At 45.7% G+C, this 18,156-nt stretch overlaps 2 protein-coding genes and 2 non-coding genes across 5 annotated transcripts; 1 reads left to right on the top strand and 3 right to left on the bottom strand.

Moving 5' to 3' along the window:
• Window positions 1–279: 279 nt before the first annotated feature.
• trnap-agg (transfer RNA proline (anticodon AGG)) lies at window positions 280–351 on the bottom strand. The gene has a single exon. It is a non-coding gene; the product is annotated as a tRNA-Pro (tRNA).
• Window positions 352–1,013: 662 nt separating this feature from the next.
• Window positions 1,014–1,085, bottom strand: trnap-agg (transfer RNA proline (anticodon AGG)). The gene has a single exon. It is a non-coding gene; the product is annotated as a tRNA-Pro (tRNA).
• A 644-nt stretch (window positions 1,086–1,729) lies between these two features.
• On the top strand, window positions 1,730–11,666 carry fam114a1 (family with sequence similarity 114 member A1). Of its 2 annotated transcripts, XM_023829690.2 has the most exons (15): window positions 1,730–1,909; window positions 2,489–2,603; window positions 4,425–4,759; window positions 5,000–5,087; window positions 5,213–5,323; window positions 5,444–5,523; window positions 5,866–6,000; window positions 6,372–6,524; window positions 6,854–6,977; window positions 7,230–7,315; window positions 7,568–7,729; window positions 8,288–8,427; window positions 8,868–8,940; window positions 9,311–9,364; window positions 9,474–11,666. In XM_023829690.2, exons 3-15 carry the CDS (start codon window positions 4,433–4,435, stop codon window positions 9,579–9,581), a joined length of 1,641 nt encoding a protein of 546 aa, XP_023685458.2. In that variant the 5' UTR covers window positions 1,730–1,909; window positions 2,489–2,603; window positions 4,425–4,432; the 3' UTR covers window positions 9,582–11,666. The 2 variants fall into 2 exon arrangements, with proteins under 2 accessions (XP_023685458.2, XP_023685459.2); XM_023829691.2 differs by lacking the exon at window positions 2,489–2,603.
• LOC111853110 (uncharacterized) lies at window positions 11,659–17,613 on the bottom strand. The gene is made up of 8 exons (XM_023829694.2): window positions 17,316–17,613; window positions 15,846–16,094; window positions 14,530–14,760; window positions 13,875–13,988; window positions 13,635–13,745; window positions 13,225–13,263; window positions 12,478–12,510; window positions 11,659–11,776 (listed from the first exon to the last, which is right to left on the bottom strand). The coding sequence occupies exons 1-8, from the start codon at window positions 17,422–17,424 to the stop codon at window positions 11,754–11,756; spliced, it is 909 nt and encodes a 302-aa protein (XP_023685462.1). The 5' UTR covers window positions 17,425–17,613; the 3' UTR covers window positions 11,659–11,753.
• Between the last annotated feature and the right edge of the window lie 543 nt (window positions 17,614–18,156).

Raw genomic sequence — 18,156 nt, 5'->3', positions numbered from 1 at the left:
CACGCTTGTTTATGACAGAGTTTTAAATAGGTTTTGCCTCATTCTTTCAGAGTGACGTTTTATCGGGATTAACTGTTGCTCCCTGCAGTTTTTTTCCCAGTCTAAGCAAGTTAAGTGATGCATGTAATTGTTTGTGCATGCTAAGATCCATATCAAGGTATTTTTCAAAATGTCACGGTGTTGATTATGAAGCAATTTTTCAAGAGGACTTATAAGAGTTTGGCTTTTTACATATCTAGTTCTGTTTTGATCTTACTGCTACAATTTGGTATTAAAAGTGGGCTCGTCCGGGATTTGAACCCGGGACCTCTCGCACCCTAAGCGAGAATCATACCCCTAGACCAACGAGCCGCGATTGTAAGCGTAGTGGCCACTTTACTTCAAAAATGATGCCACGTTTTCAAAGTTACAGTAAGTGGTCGTTTCAGGAAATGTGACTCGACGCTACCATCTAGTGGTTATAATGAGATATAACAATATGAAATAAGTAAGTGCAAATAGATTTCCTCCTCTATTTGAGGGATAAACTACGTGATTATACGTGAAAATATCTCAGAACGAGGAAACTCAGGCTTTTTCATTTCCAATGAATGCTATGACCTTTAAGTTACATTCACTTTTGGTTAATTAGTGAAAATGGGAGATCAAGCCAGTACATTTGGAATGGGACAGATAGGTATATTTGTCCTAGAGACTGTGATATCTTTTATCCTGGATCTTTCACTCTTTAGTGAATTATTAGAGAAAGAACATGACGCCTGTACCCTCTCAGTCCAGCCATGCACTGAACATCCATTTAGTTGGTTTGTCTAAAGATGGTACAGTTAGACGTATGTGAAGAACGTCATAATTGCATCCAGGAGGAACATGCAATGAAATGAACATCAGACACAAATAAACAATATCAGTTATATTTCCGTACCAAAACTACTGATTTTAAGCATCAGCGTCTTATAGACCTAATACGCTGGAGTTATTCGAACTTTCTACTGAGGTTAGGCTGGACAAAAACGGGGCTCGTCCGGGATTTGAACCCGGGACCTCTCGCACCCTAAGCGAGAATCATACCCCTAGACCAACGAGCCAGCTGTTTGCAGATGTTCCATGATGCTACAAAATGGACCGTCTTCAGGAGGTAGCCCGTCATTTGATTCTCCTGATTTGACTGCCACACTTATGTCGCCAACTAGTGTAAATCCGTCGCTTAAAAAGCCACGCTCAGGGCAGACAAAAAAATCCTTTCACGCCCAGGATTTATCACCGCGGACTATAATAGGATGTTTGAATTAAGTAATATCGCAATTTTAAGTTATAAAACTTAAAAGTGCTCCATGTTGTTTTGTTTATAAAGACGCTGCTCGATTGTTTTAACGCTTCTATGAAGTAGGGTGGCTACTCACAGAGAAAGGTATTTTTAAAGCCAACATAACTACCATAAAAGTCTTCATCTCATGATGACAGTTATGGAACATGCAAGCTAGCTGTTTTGCTAAATAACCTTAAATAGCAGATACTGATAGGTATATTAACCAGTTAAAATGATCAAAGATCACAAAAGTAGTATTTTTTTCCAGTTAGTACTTTCGCCTCAGATATGTGCATATGTTTCAGTCTCCCTCGATCTACACGTTAAAAGGCGTTTAATGGTTTTATTAAAACGCCCGGCAATGACCATCGGGCAAGTGCGCATGCTCATCCGGGGCGAGCAGCAGCTCCCGTGTGACGTCACTCCCACAACACGGACACGAGCTGCCGACGTGGCGGGGCAGGCAGGACGGAAGGCGAGGGCTGCAGCTGCAGAAAACATCCGTGCCTTTTAATTCATCTGAACCCAGAATGACTTCTGTTTAAAGATCTACCGAGTGTTTCTGTAGGATTCATGCACGGACCCCAGCGGTAGAATTCACAAGTAAGTCATTTCACAAACAAGATTCTTCTTGGTTGCTGAAAAATATTTCCCATTGGATATTATTTATTCATTCGGCACGTGCCAGCCTACACGATTAATGGGAAATAGTATATGATGATGAATGAATCACAGCGCTATGCGGGTAAACTCTTCTTTTATAGCTTGTCGGTACTTTTATATAGACGTTTTGAGTAGCCTCCCTGTTCTTGAGTTATAGCCTGATATTTGTAGTGAGATTTCCGTCCAACTAGTACAACTTCTTTACACTTGCAATCTTCTAACAATGTATATTATACTTAATGGTAATATCCAATATATGATGTCGCATTGTTTCAGCCGACCTTTCATTATCCGAATAATGGAGTTGACATTGATTTTGAACGATTTGACCACACGGCGTCGCCCTAAATCCATATGTTAATGAGAGCATCAGCGTATTTATGGATCGTTATGATTCCTATGAGTGTAGCTGTTTTGTAAAAGACGTATAGGCATTACTACTGCTATTTATCGTAGATATTCGAATCTGTTAAGATTCATTTATGTAGCGCATTTTCACAATATTACGTTCTCTTAAAGGGATTTATATTGTCCCTGCCCAATGCCCCAGAGGACACGGTGGCAAGGAAAAACTCCCCAGTAGGAAGAAACCTTGGGACTCTAAGGGGGAGCCCAAACTCCTAGGGCCGACGAAGTAAGTCACAAATAGCAAAGTCCCAGTTTGTGAAGTAAAATTGTGTATAGTCTAGGCATAAATAGTTTAAATTCTGTGAGGTATTTTGTAGTGTGGTATGGCGATAAGAAGGCTCTGGCAGGTCTAATTAAATATGGCAGCTTAACTAGGCTGGGGGGGGGGGGACATAGACATGAGGAATCCCTGAGCACCAGCACTGCAACATCACATGGGACACTTGAGAACGTGGGTGAGAACTAGCGATCAGCTTTGTCACCATATGCTAGACTAAACAAGTGAATTTTTAGCCTTGACTTAAGTATTGGGAGTGAGCCTGAATCTTGATCGCTTGCTGGTAGGCTATTCCATAACACTGCAGTCTAACAGGATGTTCTGCAACCAAACAACCATTCCACTCTAGTCCGACAGAAGTGATAGCCCACAAGGTAGCCCGTCCCTTAAGATCGAAGCAAACGAGGGGTGTTATATGGAACCGGTAAACTGCTAATTTACTCTGGTGCTAGATCTTTCAGTGTCTTATAGAAAAGCAGTAATACTTTGTAGTCAAAACAAGACCTAACTGGGAACCAGTAGAGTGAGGGCAGTACAGAACTGATATGCACATGTTTTCTGTTCCTTGTTCGAATTCTTGCTGCAGTGTCCTGCACCAACTGTAGTTTATTTAATGATGCAGAGGCACCACCCAACCAATAGGGCGTTTTGCAGTATTCCAGTCTAGAGCTATGAAGGTGTGTGTGAACTGAAGTGAGAACATTGTTCTACGTTTTGCAGTATTCCAGTCTAGAGCTTATGAAGGTGTGTGTGAACTGAAGTGAGAGCATTGTTCTACCTTTTGCAGTATTCCTCAGATGGAAGAAAGCTTTTTTTAACCTTTTAACTTTATTTACATGAGCATCCAAAGACAGAGCTGAGGCAAAAGTGACACCAAGTAACCACTGTACTTACATTGACTAGGCAGCCATCAAGCTTTATGATGTCAGCAACACCCTGGGCTGTTCTCAGGCCCAGCAGAAATACCTCTGTTTTGTCAGGATTTACCCGATCAGAGTTACTGGCCATGTAGCTCCTGACTTGGCAAATCTTTCTTCAGTCTTTGACAGCTGTGACAGCTAATCTGTTTTAACAGATATGTACAGCTTTTGTGTCATCTGCATAACAATGAAAAAACGCACACTATGTTTCCTAATAATATCACCAAAGGGCAGCTTGTATATGGCAAACAGTAGTGGACCCAGGACGGAGCCTTGCGGGACCCCATAACTCACTCCATTGGATTCATTGTTCACATGGACAAACTGGTGCTTGCCTTTTCACACCAACAAAAGACTCTAGCCTTGCTCATAAACGCCTCCCCCAACTTGTTCTCCGTAGGGGAGAGCAAGCTGGCCAGGAAGGGCAGCCACCTGTTACGGCACCCAGGGAGCTGGGGGTTAAAGGCCTTGGCCAAGGACTCACAGATGTGGCGAGGCCGGGCTCAAACCGGCGACCTCCTGCTCACGGGCACAGAGGCTTAGCCCACTGAGCCGTACGCTGCATCGTATAAATATCATAATAAAATGTCATGGTCAGCAGTATCAAATGCTGTGCTTATTTCCAGCAGAACCAATGGGGTTACACAACAATAATCGGCAGCCATAAGCAAATCATTCATGACTTTCTCTAGTGTAGATATATTAAACTGCAACAGAGCTTCATTTTTGAATGTTTAAATTATGTACCTTTTAAAGTCCCAAAAGACACTGAATTAATTTAGTTGACTTCAGCGTATGAATGAATCTGATGGTACTAGTAACTATTTTTTGTTCCACTTTGTCCTTACAGAGAGCACCATGTCGGAGAGTGACCTTAAAGACACTCTGTCTACTGAGACCAAACAGCCACTGTCAGAAGTTCATCAAGATGACCTCTGTATGAGTGGAACAGGGTCCCAAGAGCCATGTCCTCAGTCTGTGTCAGAGCCCTTGCTGGATGTTGAAAAAAGCCAGCTGACTGCTGGGGTGAATGAAGAAGAACCTTTTGTTCAGGAAACGAAAAGGATTCAGGAGGACCAATCAAATGCAGAAGAAAGTCACTTGACAGAGTGCAGCGAATCAGTGAGCTTGGAGGGAGACAGCACTGTCAGGGATGCTGGAGAGACTGAAGGCCATGGGGTGGAGGTACAGTGCTTCCGTGTCGTTGCGAGCTTCGGTCCGGAAGGCTCTGTCAGCACATTTATTGAGTAAAGCCTCAGATGCTGACAATACACCTAAGCTGGTGAACACCCGGTGAGTGGGTGGCCTGTTTACCTTTGATTTAATATGTAAACTGTTGCACAGAAGAAATATAGAAAATGACCAACATGGCTGAATGAGAGTTCATGTCTGCCTGAGCTGGTTTGTGTTTATATCTTACTATAGGGAGCTTCAACTGAGAGCAAAGTCAAGGGTTGGGGATCCTGGGGTTCCTGGGGGAAGTCACTCCTGACCAGTGCCACATCTACAGTGGGTGAGTCTCGGTGAGCTGGTCAACTGTGTAACATGCCCCCCCCCCCCCACCCCAGCCATGGTGTCACTGGTGTGAACCTCAGTCACTTTAGGTCATACATTCACTGTGTGGGCCCTGTACCCCAGGACACGGGATCAGTGCCGTGAAGGAGAAGGCGGGGGTGTCGCTGCGTGTCCATAAGACCTCGGTGTGCGAGGAGGCCACAGAGACTGAGGAGGAGGGTGCAGCAGAGACAGGTGACTTTGGGGCAGATTCCCACTGTCATCTCCAGAAGGTGGCAGCTGGCATTGAGAGATAAGTAGACCTTCAGGAGTAGCTTTGCCATCGTCACTTGTTCTGCGTGCCCTCCTTTGCAGACCTGGGTTCTGCTGCAGACCCTGTTCCCTCTCCCACGAGGGGTGTCTTCTCCACCATCACCAGCGCCTTTCAAAACACAGTAAGTCGCCATGATCAGCAACCATATGAAAATGTAGTTCCTTTAAGGCTGGATATAATCAACTAAACTGCATGGAACATGGCCACAATGTTCTAGCACTGTTACCTTGTCAGCCCCCTTAAAAGCTTGTCCACCATGATATAAACACTGGGTCACCTGAGCAACTAGAGGAGGTAAGACCAAGATACCTGATTAGTTGGTCCCGCCTTCTCTAGTTGCTTGGTCTCACCTCCTCTACAATCTGATTGGTTATCTCTCTAAACCAATCATTTTTCCTTCTGCCCTCAGAACATTTTTGTGTAAGTAAAACTCCCATGAGCTTCTTCATGTTTCCTCATGAAGGGCAAGTCTGTGATTACTGGAGGTCTTGATGCGCTGGAGTTCATTGGCAAGAAGACCATGACCGTCCTTGCGGAGAGTGACCCCGGCTTCAAGAAGACCAAGACTCTCATGCAGAGGACTGTCTCACTATCTCAGGTACTGGGCAAACCGGCACTCGACACCAAGTAAGGGCAGAGGAGCATTCCAGAACATCCATCCTGGGAGAGCCCTCTGTTCCCTAAGGATCTTAGCACCTCAACCATGACATCCTACCCAGTTCACTGCAGCTCGTTGTTGCTGACGTGGGTTGTGTGAATTCTTTTGAGTCTGTGGGCTGTCTATTCAGAAGGATGGTCAGAGTTCAGCTCTCTGTAAGAACAAAGCAGTTTCCTACAGTAATTCGACTTTCTTGTAGTATCTCTCTGAAGGTCCTTCAGCAGGAACACTTTTTTGTTCTCGGTGCTTAAAAAGCAAGGTTTCGATAAGGGACTGCTTTGCAGTCTGAGCAGTGACCACACCCCCTGCAGATGCTGAAGGAGGCCAAGGAGAAGGAGAGGGAGCGCCTGAGCCACCAACCCATCAGCGAGCCCAGCGCCCACTACGGCATCCTCTTTGATGACTACCAGGGCCTGTCCCACCTGGAAGCTCTGGAGATCCTGTCTGATGAAAGTGAGGCCAAGGTCAGCTATGGGTAATCTCAGCCAATCCCAGGGCCAGCCAATCCCTGGGCCAGCCAATCCACATTCAATCTCACCATTCCTCATTGGTGGATTCCAGGCTCCCCTTCTGCAGGACAAACTCAGACAGAGCTCCTTCAGTATGTGATGTCTAAGAGCTTGATGAACTCTCTAAATTAAGGGGTGCTAATTATTTTGTTAAATATTTTATTTGGGAGCTCAGATTTCAGCTGATGTGCCAAATTTTACTTGTTAATTGGTACTCAAAGTCACTTTCACAATTGCGTTATGTGGATGGAAGGATCATCCTTGTTCTCCTGGTATGTCTCCAGGTTCAGGCTGAGCTTTCTTCTCTGGAGGGGGAGCCATTAGAGGTCCTGAAGAGAGAGCTGATCACCATCAAGGACATTTTTGTGGAGAAGGACTCTGGGAAGGAAGACGAAGCAGAAGAAAATGGTGACCTATATTCAATCTTTGAATGTCCTACTTGTTTCTGTAAGTCAAGGCCGTCCAACCTGAAGTGCCCAGCGATTCCTACGATGCAATGACAATGACGTGATCAGACTGTGGACGACGGCGCATGGGTGTCCTTTGTAATTCGGGTGATTCTAAATTGGTGTGACAACCTGGTTTGGTTGTGTTAAATGGGGCAGTTCAAAGCTAAATGTTCATTAGGTCATCTGTGTGTGTGTGCGTGTGTCCCCTCAGCTGCCGATGGCTCAGAGTTTGTCACCGTACTCACCGACCTGCTCTTTGAACTCCACATCGCCGCTACGCCAGATAAGCTCAACAAGGTGCCACCTCATAGTCCATCTGCCTTGACCGTTGTCTGTCTAAACATGTCTTTCTGTTGTCGCTTGTTTCAGACCTATCCTCCCAATTCATCTGTCAGCTGGTCTTTCATGAATAAAATGCATTAAGGTTCTTACCTGTATAATTCACAATGTCTTGTCATACACAAAAACTTGACATTTTTGCGAGAAAAAACAATGGTAGCAGTTGGCACGGGGCAGGTGATGACGAACCCATGCCGGCCTCCTCCGCAGGCTTGGGTGAGGGCTGGCGACTGGGTGAGGGAGGTGGAGAGGCCCAGCATGGGCAAGGCTGTGGAGGAGGCAGAGCCCAGCGCTAGCGGTAGCCCAGAGCCCAACGCGGGCCTCGGAGGGCAGGAGAACCAAGAAGGGGAGAGCAGCTCTAAATGTCTGGAGGTGAGGAATCCATGTCTCATCTATTGATGGGGAGCTGGGCATGACAGCCCCTGGCCTTGGGTTAGGGTCATAGAACAAAAGTTTCTTTGATGTTAAAACCAGAGCAGAGGTCCACAGGGTCATCAGACCACCATCTAACGCCATGTTGGGAAGGCACCAATGTGCTCAAATCAACGGGGCTTTGTTTTGGATCCCAGTCAACAAAGGGGCTTCTATAGACACCCAGAAGAATGGTGCCTCTGAATGGAGGAACCCAGAGGCTGTGAGGAGCTTCCAGCCTTGTTAACGTTTGTGATTGGACACTGCAGTGGGGGGGCATAAGTATATGGGCAAGTTAGGGAAATTATAGTGTTATCGCCTTAGTTACCGTTTCCCGTAACCTTGGTAACAGCCCTTGGTGCCTCTGGGCAGCAGCTTCCCACCCAGCAGAAGGTCAGGCATGTTCCCACCATGGTCCAGATCTTGAATACCATGTTCACCAACCAAGGTGATTCGCTCACGTCACACTCGTGCGAGGGCGTCTGTCTGGCTGAGCGTGCGCGCGTGTGCACACCGCAGGCCGCGTACCTGTCCTCCGTGGGGAGCCTGGCCGAGGTGACGGCGCGGAGCATCGAGCAGCTGCACAAGGTGGCCGAGCTCATCCTGCACGGGCAGGACGTGGAGAAGCCGGCACAGGAGCAGGCCCTCGTCCTCGCCAGGTGAGTCTGCGGTGCAACTGCACCCCCTACTGGTCTGATGAAAATGCTGTTTGAACATATAAAATTCAGTTATATTTTGAAGTTATATTTGAAAATGTGGCTTGTGTTACTCATATTAGTGTATAATAACAATTAATTGCAAATGTATTTACTATCTTTTTTACAAATTTATTTGGATGAATGACTGGTTGGGCTGTCTCACCTTGCATCGCTCTCGAGAAAAGCCTGGAGTCACCAATGTGGGGGCATAATTCATACAGAGGGACTAATTTTATTATTGGTCAATGATTTGTTTTGAATTGGTGAGTGACAGAGGAGGGGCCACTCCAGGGGCCAATCAGCTGGGGTCAGTGGCCTTGTGGCCCCGCCCCCCCCAAAGCACGCACCTGGGCTTGAGTGCCTACCTTCCTCCTCTCACTGCATGTTCCATCCGCTCCAAGGCTGACCAAAACCATGTGCAAGGAGGTGGGCCGGCTCTCGAAGAAGTTCTCTGACACCCTGCTCTCCGTCGGGGTAAGGGGGCCAATCGCAGTACTACATGCCCTCTGCGGACCTTCACAGCGTGTACACTGATTCTGACCAGTTTAACTCTTACCAGGGTCGTGTTCCAGTTAACCCATCACTGTGTGTGATGTAATGCTGCCTAACCAAGGCAGAAACACAGTCACTTTGAGTCGATTTGTAGTTACTGTAATCTTCAAACCGGGCAAAGTTTTTACCAAAAAATATAATATATTTTTAATATAACATATTTTTTTAAAGAGGTAAAACAGACCTGATTTTGGTCATAATTGAATTTCGATAAAATATGCAGTTACTGTGTTTCGCCTCTGTGTGGCAGTATAATCACCAAACTCTCCATCTTTCTCTCTCATCCTCTCAGAATCAGAGGAAGGCAGAGGAGCTCAGTCCCCTGGTGGACAGTGTCATGCTTGAGGTAAGAAGCACCGCTCTGGCCTGCTGGCCATCACAGAGGGGTTACGGGGCTAACTTTCAGGGCCGCTCTCCTCCACCGGACACTGATCCCTGCTCTCTCGCTCCTCCAGGGCTCCAATAGCGCCACCTACATCCTGAATGCCTTCCAGCTGCTGCTGCCTGTCCTCCAGATATCCTACATCCAGACCAGCAGGACCCAAACAAACCAGGAGGCTTAGCTGAGGAAGGTGGAAGCCCTACTGCAGAAGAGGCGGACATTCCCCCTGCTGTGTGTGTGCGTGTGTGTGTGTGTGTGTGTGTGTGTCTGTAGCACTGTAGCGTAGCTCAACATGCGAAATGTACAGCAAACATGCCATAGTGCAGTGTGCTAGCATCCGTCTCTGTGCACATAAATTATATGTATGGCGTTTAATACTCGGAAGATTAATTCGATTAATTCGGATTTTTAAATTGACATTTGCTCAGATGCCGTTTAATCGGCTCGTTCGGATGTAATCGCCATGTGGGTGAGGTGGATGAGAACCTCTGTTGACTTCAGTGCCCAGAAGCGAAAGGCATCGCTCAGTCTCCTTTTGCTAATTAGCTGGTCGGCAGATTGTAGCCGCTAACCCATTAGCGTTATTGGACACTCAGTCATTCAGTGCGTGTGCGGTTGTTATCCTCTACATACAGTAGGCTGTTCATCCAGACAGTAACCAAGAGTCAAGCGTGCGAGGAACTGGGCAGTCAGTAGCCTTAAGTAATAACTAACCAGGTTAGTAACAGAAAAAGTGTTCAGATGCAATTTTGTTGATGCCAAAAGCAAAAGACTATCGGCTGCGTTTTAAGAAGGAAAGTGTGCTATGTGGAGTTGGCCCAAGGCATAAATGAGCTATGCTGCCCAGTGGCCACCAGGGGGCCCCCTCCCGTCTGATCAGCGTGTCAGATTGGGGAGGAAGTTAACCAATGACAGCTAGGTTAATCAAGCTTTGCTCAAGCCCCCAAAAAGCGGTTCGGTCAGCCCTGCTCCTGTGAACGCAAGATTAGCACCCCAAGCTGCATCTGGTCAAATGCCTTATGATCATTATAACTTATTATAAGTTCTGAGTTATTTTCCTAAGCTTGAGGTGAAGATCATTGAGGTGTTCCGGTTCATTAGCATCTCAATGTTTAAGTTTTTCATTTTTGAAATGCGTTTTAGAGCACTGTTAATGACATGGATTTACATGTTTAATGATGGTCGTTAAAATGTTGTGCCCTGGCATAACTCTGAACAAACAGCTAAATATTTAAACAAAATACATTCAGCCGCTGATGACTTTTGTCTTTTTTTCATAATGGAGATTAATATTCTTGGTTTTTCCACAAGGCATCTTCCCAGTCTGCTTCTAAACAGTTAACCACAAATTTAACACCCGCTACGCTACAAATTAAACGATCACACCATGCTGGTTAAAGAAATCGGAAACATACCTCGCAGATTTGAATGCTCTTAATGTTCTCCAGTTATTTCTATGTGAACCTTTGATGTTGCGAGGGTCGCATCTCCAAACTGATAGTATTAGTACTATAGTTACTGAGGGGGGCAGTGTGATTAGAAGGTCGCAGGTTCAAATCCCATACTTGGCGTAGTGATGTCACCACTGGGCCCCTGAGCGAGGCCCTTAATCCCCATTTGCTCCAGTGATTGTCTGACCCTGCTTTCTCAACTGTATGTCACTTTGGATATTAGTGCCTGGTAAATACGTAAATGCACTATGATTTTAATGGTAATCAATACTGAATGTTAAATTTAGTGGATGTGAGAATGGAGGTGATGATATTAAGACCATTAACTGATCCATCCTGAGCTGCCTGTGTTTTGCCTTTGATTCACCGCTCACTGTACCTCCAAGTCTGTGGCATTGGTAATCGATAGTGTGGCTTATTTTTCTTATGTACGCTGTAGGTGGATTTTTAAAGACTCGAAAACGAGTTTGTTACAGAAGTGCCAAAAGGCGGCAGAGCACTCAGCCGGTAATTTGGCCCAAGACGGACAGTCTTCTGCCACGTCCCAGTTTAAGGGCTGCATCCTTCTAAGGATGCGGTCTGCAGTGCCTTTGTAAGCTGCGTCCTATGAAGGTCCGCGCAGTGAATCTTGGGATATGTTAGGAATTGGGCCACAGCTCTCATCTCTCTGGGTGCCGCGCCCGAGGGCGGCTTCTTTCAGCGACGAGCCTCGCATGCGCAGCCCTGCAGCTCTCATTGAGACGCCTTACCTTGCCAACCATGTGCCTGAAGTCCTTGCTCGTTGAAAAACCAAATAAAACGACACGGTAACTGTCTTCAGTGTGCTGGTTTGTTTATTTACCATTTACAATGAACCCCACGCAGATTTAGCTCCTTGTCCATAACATCTCTGGAGGGTGCGGTTACCCTTCCGCCCACAAACTCTCTGAAAAATAAAACCATTGGCCATTAGCCATGAGAGAATTTAAACTACTACCCAATAAGCAGCTACAGACTCATTCTTTTTATCTTATTAAGCAAGATACCCTGCTGCCTACGACACCCCTACAACCTGTGATGTCCGTCCTTCCTGCCTGCCCTGCCGCCAGTGATCCGGCATTTACAACCAGACTAAAGTTTGAGTGTATAAATCGGGACTTTGTTAATTAATTTGATTTCCTCTGTTGGCCCTGGGAGGATGGGCCCCCCCCCTTTGAGTCTGGTTCCACCCACGGTTTCTTCCTAGGGAGTTTTTCCTTGCCACTGTCGCCTCTGGCTTGCTCACTGGAGGCTTTTGGCAGGGATAATGTAAGGCGCTTTGAGACAATGTAATACTGTTAAAATACTCTATTCAAATAGAATTGAATATGAGATGGTGCTATGCGGCTGAGGATTTGGATTCTGTACCTATGCAAGCGTACATCCCCCTGAGTGATGTCATCACTGAGACCTTGAGTAAGGCCCTTAACTTCCCACTGCTCCAGGGACTAGTTGATCCTAGTTTCAATTTTATATCATATTGGACAAAAGCATCTGCTAAATAAAGTAATTGTATAGTTTTTGTTTTCCCTTCAAATGCATAAACAAGCATGTTTTTTTTAGTTCTTCTACTGCAGATGTTTCCACACGGTTAAGAAGGACATTTACCTGTCTCCTCAGCTTCGCAAATCGTAGAGAGGGCTGTCAAAGCAGAGAGAAACCCAACGGCAAATTAACAAGCGAGTCAAAGCAGAGAGAAACCCAACGGCAAATTAACAAGCGAGTCAAAGCAGAGAGAAACCCAACGGCAAATTAACAAGCGAGTCAAGCAGAGAGAAACCCAACGGCAAATTAACAAGCGAGTCAAGCAGAGAGAAACCCAACGGCAAATTAACAAGCGAGTCAAAGCAGAGAGAAACCCAACGGCAAATTAACAAGCGAGTCAAAGCAGAGAGAAACCCAACGGCAAATTAACAAGCGAGTCAAGCAGAGAGAAACCCAACGGCAAATTAACAAGCGAGTCAAGCAGAGAGAAACCCAACGGCAAATTAACAAGCGAGTCCAGCAGAGAGAAACCCAACGGCAAATTAACAAGCGAGTCAAGCAGAGAGAAACCCAACGGCAAATTAACAAGCGAGTCAAGCAGAGAGAAACCCAACGGCAAATTAACAAGCGAGTCCAGCAGAGAGAAACCCAACCGCAAATTAACAAGCGAGTCAAAGCAGAGAGAAATCCAACGGCAAATTAACAAGCGAGTTCAGAGAGTGACACACGCCACATGCTTGTCAGCAGAGGTGCCGACGTGCTTCTGTAAATAAACAGTGAGAAAACTGTGCTGGGGGCACCTGTCACTGCAGTGTGAGGGAGTATAAGCACTGGCGGGGGGGGGATCACTGCATCGGAGCGAGATCGTACCTGCTGGACTGCTGGCTCGGGTCAGGGGGCTAATTTGTGCTGAGAGGACAAGAACACAACAAGAGGGGGATCAATATCGGTTGGTCTCCCTCCCCTCTTAAAATGTATCTTTGTGCTGTTGGCTTCTCCCCAGGGGGGTAGACACTTGATTTGTTCCAGCTGAGTTAATTATCACATTGGTCGTTAGCTGATTTTGCCTCACCACTCATCCGTGGTCATTAAGTCACGACCCGGGGGCATTTGGAGGCAAAAGAAAATTTGTCAACCGATGGAAGTGATGTGGGGATGGTGGAGGCCATAATTTATTTTTAACCACACACTTCACCACCCACCAGTTGAGAAACACGGCATCATCAGTCTCCAGAACAGCTGCCCGCTTCGGAGAGAACCTGGAAGACGGTGAAATTTACCTAGCTGCTTACAAACTGTATACTGGCCTAGCTGACTGTCCAGACGGCCGGCAGGTCCCGGTAGCGCCGGAGACAGCTGGTACGCAGTAATTGGGAGAACTGCAGCCCTCCCTGTAAAAAGGAGGAAGTTGGTGAGTGGGACCGGATCAGGTGCACAATTCTAACTGGTAAAGTATTTGCGTTGTCAGCCCAATGTTCTACTGGTTGAGCTAGAGAAGCCTGTGAGATGTCAGCACTCACTTTTATAGAATCGGTTCTTCAGGACGTGCCTGGTGGTGGTGCTGATGACCAGCAGGATGACAGTCATCACTATGGCGAGCCACACCAGCCGGTAGGAGCACGACCAGAAGAAGCCTATGAACACAGAAGGCGGAAGAGATGCTCTACCACTCCCCAGAATGATGATGAGTAGTGATGGCCAAATGAAGCTTCATGAACCGTTTGCTGTGTTTTCTGACCCCACTAGATGGTGCTCTCTGCTAATAACAGGGCTCAAAACATGCCCCAAAGCAAAAAAAGAGCGCCATCTAGTGGGGTCAAAAATACAGCAAATGGTTCATGAAGTTTCTGTGGCTAAAGATTAGCCCTTGGAGGGGAGAGGTTCTGCACACCAGGACCAAGTCTGGGGCTTTTATAGGATGCAGCCTTTTAAAGAACTTGAGTTGCTCTCCTTGTGCTGCATCCAGAGCAACCACTGTAGCTACATCTGAATATTTTACTGGAGCTATGCAGGTCAAACACCCTGCTTAAGGTACTAGCCCAGTTACAAGGTGTTTTACATCGTAAACCAGGGAATAGCAAACACCAGCCCTCCAGACGTTAAGCAGGGACATGTAACACTTTTGTTAAGTCCCGCTAACATCGGGGGCACGGTGGCCAGGAGAAGGCGCCCTACCGTGCTGCGTGTGCGTCCACAGTAGCGTAACATTAATGGATGCATTCTCAAAGCCCAAGGCACACAGGATGCAGTGACTGTGGTTCAAGGTTGAGGCAGGGTCCTCCATGCAGCAGATCAGGGGATGCTGGATTCCAGCAATGAGCTCACAGCTGTCTACACAGCCCACGAGTGTGGCATTGTGCAGCTTGTGGTCCCCGGACTGAAGTACAGACAATTCTACATTAGCTCCTGGGGATAAAAGGTTAGAGGAAGACAAAGGGAAGGAATGAGAAGCTGACACTTGGGGACTCTTATACAGGGTCGGGGCCACAGAGGCACCCACTCTAGTTGAAAGCTGATTGGCCCCTGAAGTGCCCCTTTCCCCTGTCACTCAACAATTCAAAACAAGTCATTGGCTAATGATAAGGTTGGTCCCTCTGTATGCTTCTGTATGAATTATACCCCCTCTTATGTCTCCCCCCCCCCACCTTAAACAATCCTCGACCCACCCCTTCTAAGGTGGCCCAGAGAGTACAGTCATTTCTCTGGAGTGGGTCCTCTGGATGTTGAACTCTGAGGTTGACTGGAGTGTGGCCAGCAATTTGAGAGCAGCAGGACTTAACAAACATAGTTCTACCCTGAGAATAAGGGTTAATCAGTGTCACCTAAATGCCCAGGAACAGGTCAGTCACCTGCTGTGACACCAGATGGTGTGATACTGTGTGAAAGAGATACGTGGTTAGAGTTATAGGGGGCAGAAAATAGCTAAGTACATTGTGTGTTTGGAAGTTCTTAATTTGGGGTCGGAAATGGATGAAACGGTAAAAACGAAAGTGAGACTTCTTCTGAAGAGCTTCGCTTGCGTTTTTAGTCTGGCACAGTCGTTTTGCTCAAAACGCAGAAAACTTGCTCCATTACTTTGTGAGCCGAGATAAACGCTCGTCCCCTGCTGCCCAAATCAGGCAGTTGCAGGTCCGCTCATCCAAGGTCGGATTCCTGCTGGTTTCTGGCAAACGGCAGAGCTGATTTATCATACTGTCACATGCAGGTTTAAAAATACACCACTGGGTTTAGACAAGACATGTTTCTCTTTCTTGCAGTTTTGAGAGGCTGGACAGCTCTGAAGATGGCGGAAAAAAAAAAAAAAAAAAACAAGAAGTGGAATTGCTGTACAGCGGTAACACCAGTTATTTTATATACGTCCCTAAAGGGATCCTCGTCAACAAATACATAAGTTCACCTCCTTAACCGGAATAGTGAAAACGCATGTCAGTTCTCCCAGATCACGCTAGCTGGCCTAGCTAATGGTGATCTACAGGAGGCGGTGACCTCACCTGTCCATTTCAGGGCCTCCAGGTCTGCTGTGATCTCACACCTGGACCAGCCTGTCTCTGGACTGTCTGACCCGTTTGTGTTTCCGGAGGTGACGCCGGGCGACACCCCCATGATGCTGCTGTTGGTACATCCCAGGCACTCATTCCTGTGCCCTGTGTCCTCTGTGTTGGGAGGGCACACCAGTTCACGGTGCCTCTGCTTCAGACAGGGTTGGAATCCCATGCAGGTAAGATCTATTCTCCCCTGAACTGCGTTTAGATGGATGAATGATACAAAAAAAATGGAGATATTCTAGAAAACTTGCAGATAGAATATTACTGGACAGAAGAGACTTTGCAAACAGCCCTCAGAATCCTTTTGCGCTGATCACTATGCATTCTGTCGAGTAAACATCCTGATATCTTAGTCGTGTTTGGCTCTCCTGCATCATGGTAATGTGACACAGAATGTTTAAACACCCCTAAGGCCTAAATACTCTGCATTGGCCGTGAGAATTCTTGATGAACGTTATTAACATTAAACTGGCAGCAGTGAACCACAGCAGCGCTGGAGATAACTCAGGGCCCCTGCAGTTTTGATTAATGACCATGAGGGGACAGTGTTGCGCAAATTGTTTTTGCTGTTTTCGTAGGTTGGATTTCACTTTTTAGCCCATTTTAAGTGTTTTGGCTAAAAACTGTCATTTCTTTTGATCTAAATTGAACCAGATACCGTGTTTGCCTGAATCATATTTTTTATACAGTGACAAATTGGGAGTATTTCATACGTATTGGCTGCCAGTCCAAATAACACAATGTAATTCCACAAAGCAGAATCATTTGTAAAAGCAAATCACTGGCAACTCACATCCTCTGTGCCATAAAAAAAGTAATTTTGAAAATGTATGTCCGTGAATGCTCAGTATAAATATCTGAGAAAATCTTATTTGGGCTTGTAGATACTTATTTTAAATGTTTATTTTGACATTCATCTCAAATGAAAATTAATTCTGTTTTAATCTACAGATTATTGTATTTGTAGTTTTACTATATTAATCAGAATGTATTTCAAAGCAGATGAAAATAGTGACAAAAAAATTAATTACGTAATGTTTGTTTTCAGGACCTCCTTAGTCTGTCACTGTTGGCTTCAAAGTGATTTATTTTTGTCAAGAGTTTTTATAATGACATGGTAGTTAGATATCAATGTGAAATGGATACAAGCGAGACCTCCTAAACGTCACTTATCAGACAATGCTCAGTGAGCTATATAGCCAAGATACCAATAGCGATGCGATAGTGAAGTTCTTCAGATCAGGTTTGGTTAGGTTTGCTACTCCAATCTGTCATGAAGAGGAAGGCATGTATTCCTGGACTAGCAAGAAGATCTGCTTGTTAAATACAACATATCAATGTGTTTCTGTGTGTCCAATCAAACATGAAGTCTCGTATGGTCATATGAGTACCATCAATCTACTTTGTGCCACGTACCTTGGTATGGTGGGAAAAGCTCCGGGAGACACACGATGAAGGTCACCAACAGCAGGATGAGTAGTTTTATCAGCGGGGAATATTCCATAGCAGCAACACGTGGGCTCATCAACAGTCATGACCAACTTCATTGATATATTTCTCTGTTACTTAATTCCAGGACGGGATTAATAAATCCTCTATATTCTAATTTACAACCATGGCTGATGAAATCAGACCGACGTTTCTTCGTCGGACATTTTACTTTATTTCACTAGCTCTTAGTCTTACTGAAAACGGTAGTTGCCTTATCACTAAACTTCCTGTGCGACTTCCTGCTGTGCAAAAAAGTGAAGTTTAATCAACACGTTTCATTAAATTTCTCAAGAGAAAGCAACTTGTGCATTTTGGCTTGATTTGACTTCGTTCTGTGTGCCAGACAAAAAGATGTCAAACAAGCATCACGCATTACAAATGTATCTTTTAAGAATCTGAGCCTTGGATGTCAGATTAGAGCTGTGTTTGGTCAACTGTTCAACATCTTATAGTCGATCTGGTTTATTGCGCGGCATGCCAGTCTGGGAACGTACACAAAGGAAACAGACTGTCACGCAAATTCTATGCTGTTCTAGGTTTGTCAGCTTCAAGGAGGACGGATGCTGAGTTTCTGAGGTTCCATTACATGAGAGGCAATGCAAGAGTGGCCATAAATTACCTTAATTCACAAAGACCTTATTGGTAGCTGCTTATCTGTGAGTCAGGAGTTTCACTGTCCAAGCTGGCTGAACCAAGCTGTTACTCTGCAATGTGTTATATTTCGAACATTCATAGCGCTCATGACTTTTACCTTCTAATTCATTAT

Source organism: Paramormyrops kingsleyae, chromosome 25 (genome assembly GCF_048594095.1).
Source record: "Paramormyrops kingsleyae isolate MSU_618 chromosome 25, PKINGS_0.4, whole genome shotgun sequence".
Classification (NCBI taxonomy): domain Eukaryota; kingdom Metazoa; phylum Chordata; class Actinopteri; order Osteoglossiformes; family Mormyridae; genus Paramormyrops; species Paramormyrops kingsleyae.
This window is presented reverse-complemented; position numbering and strand designations above follow the sequence as displayed.

Coding starts and splice junctions, on each gene's coding strand:
- fam114a1 (XM_023829691.2), top strand. CDS start 4,433: ATGTCGGAGAGTGACCTTAAAGACACTCTGTCTACTGAGACCAAACAG. Junction 8,941..9,310: donor ACACCCTGCTCTCCGTCGGG/GTAAGGGGGCCA, acceptor TCATCCTCTCAG/AATCAGAGGAAGGCAGAGGA. Junction 9,365..9,473: donor TGGACAGTGTCATGCTTGAG/GTAAGAAGCACC, acceptor TCGCTCCTCCAG/GGCTCCAATAGCGCCACCTA.
- LOC111853110 (XM_023829694.2), bottom strand. CDS start 17,424: ATGAGCCCACGTGTTGCTGCTATGGAATATTCCCCGCTGATAAAACTA. Junction 16,095..17,315: donor GCTTTTCCCACCATACCAAG/GTACGTGGCACA, acceptor ATCTAAACGCAG/TTCAGGGGAGAATAGATCTT. Junction 14,761..15,845: donor GGAGGCCCTGAAATGGACAG/GTGAGGTCACCG, acceptor TTTTATCCCCAG/GAGCTAATGTAGAATTGTCT.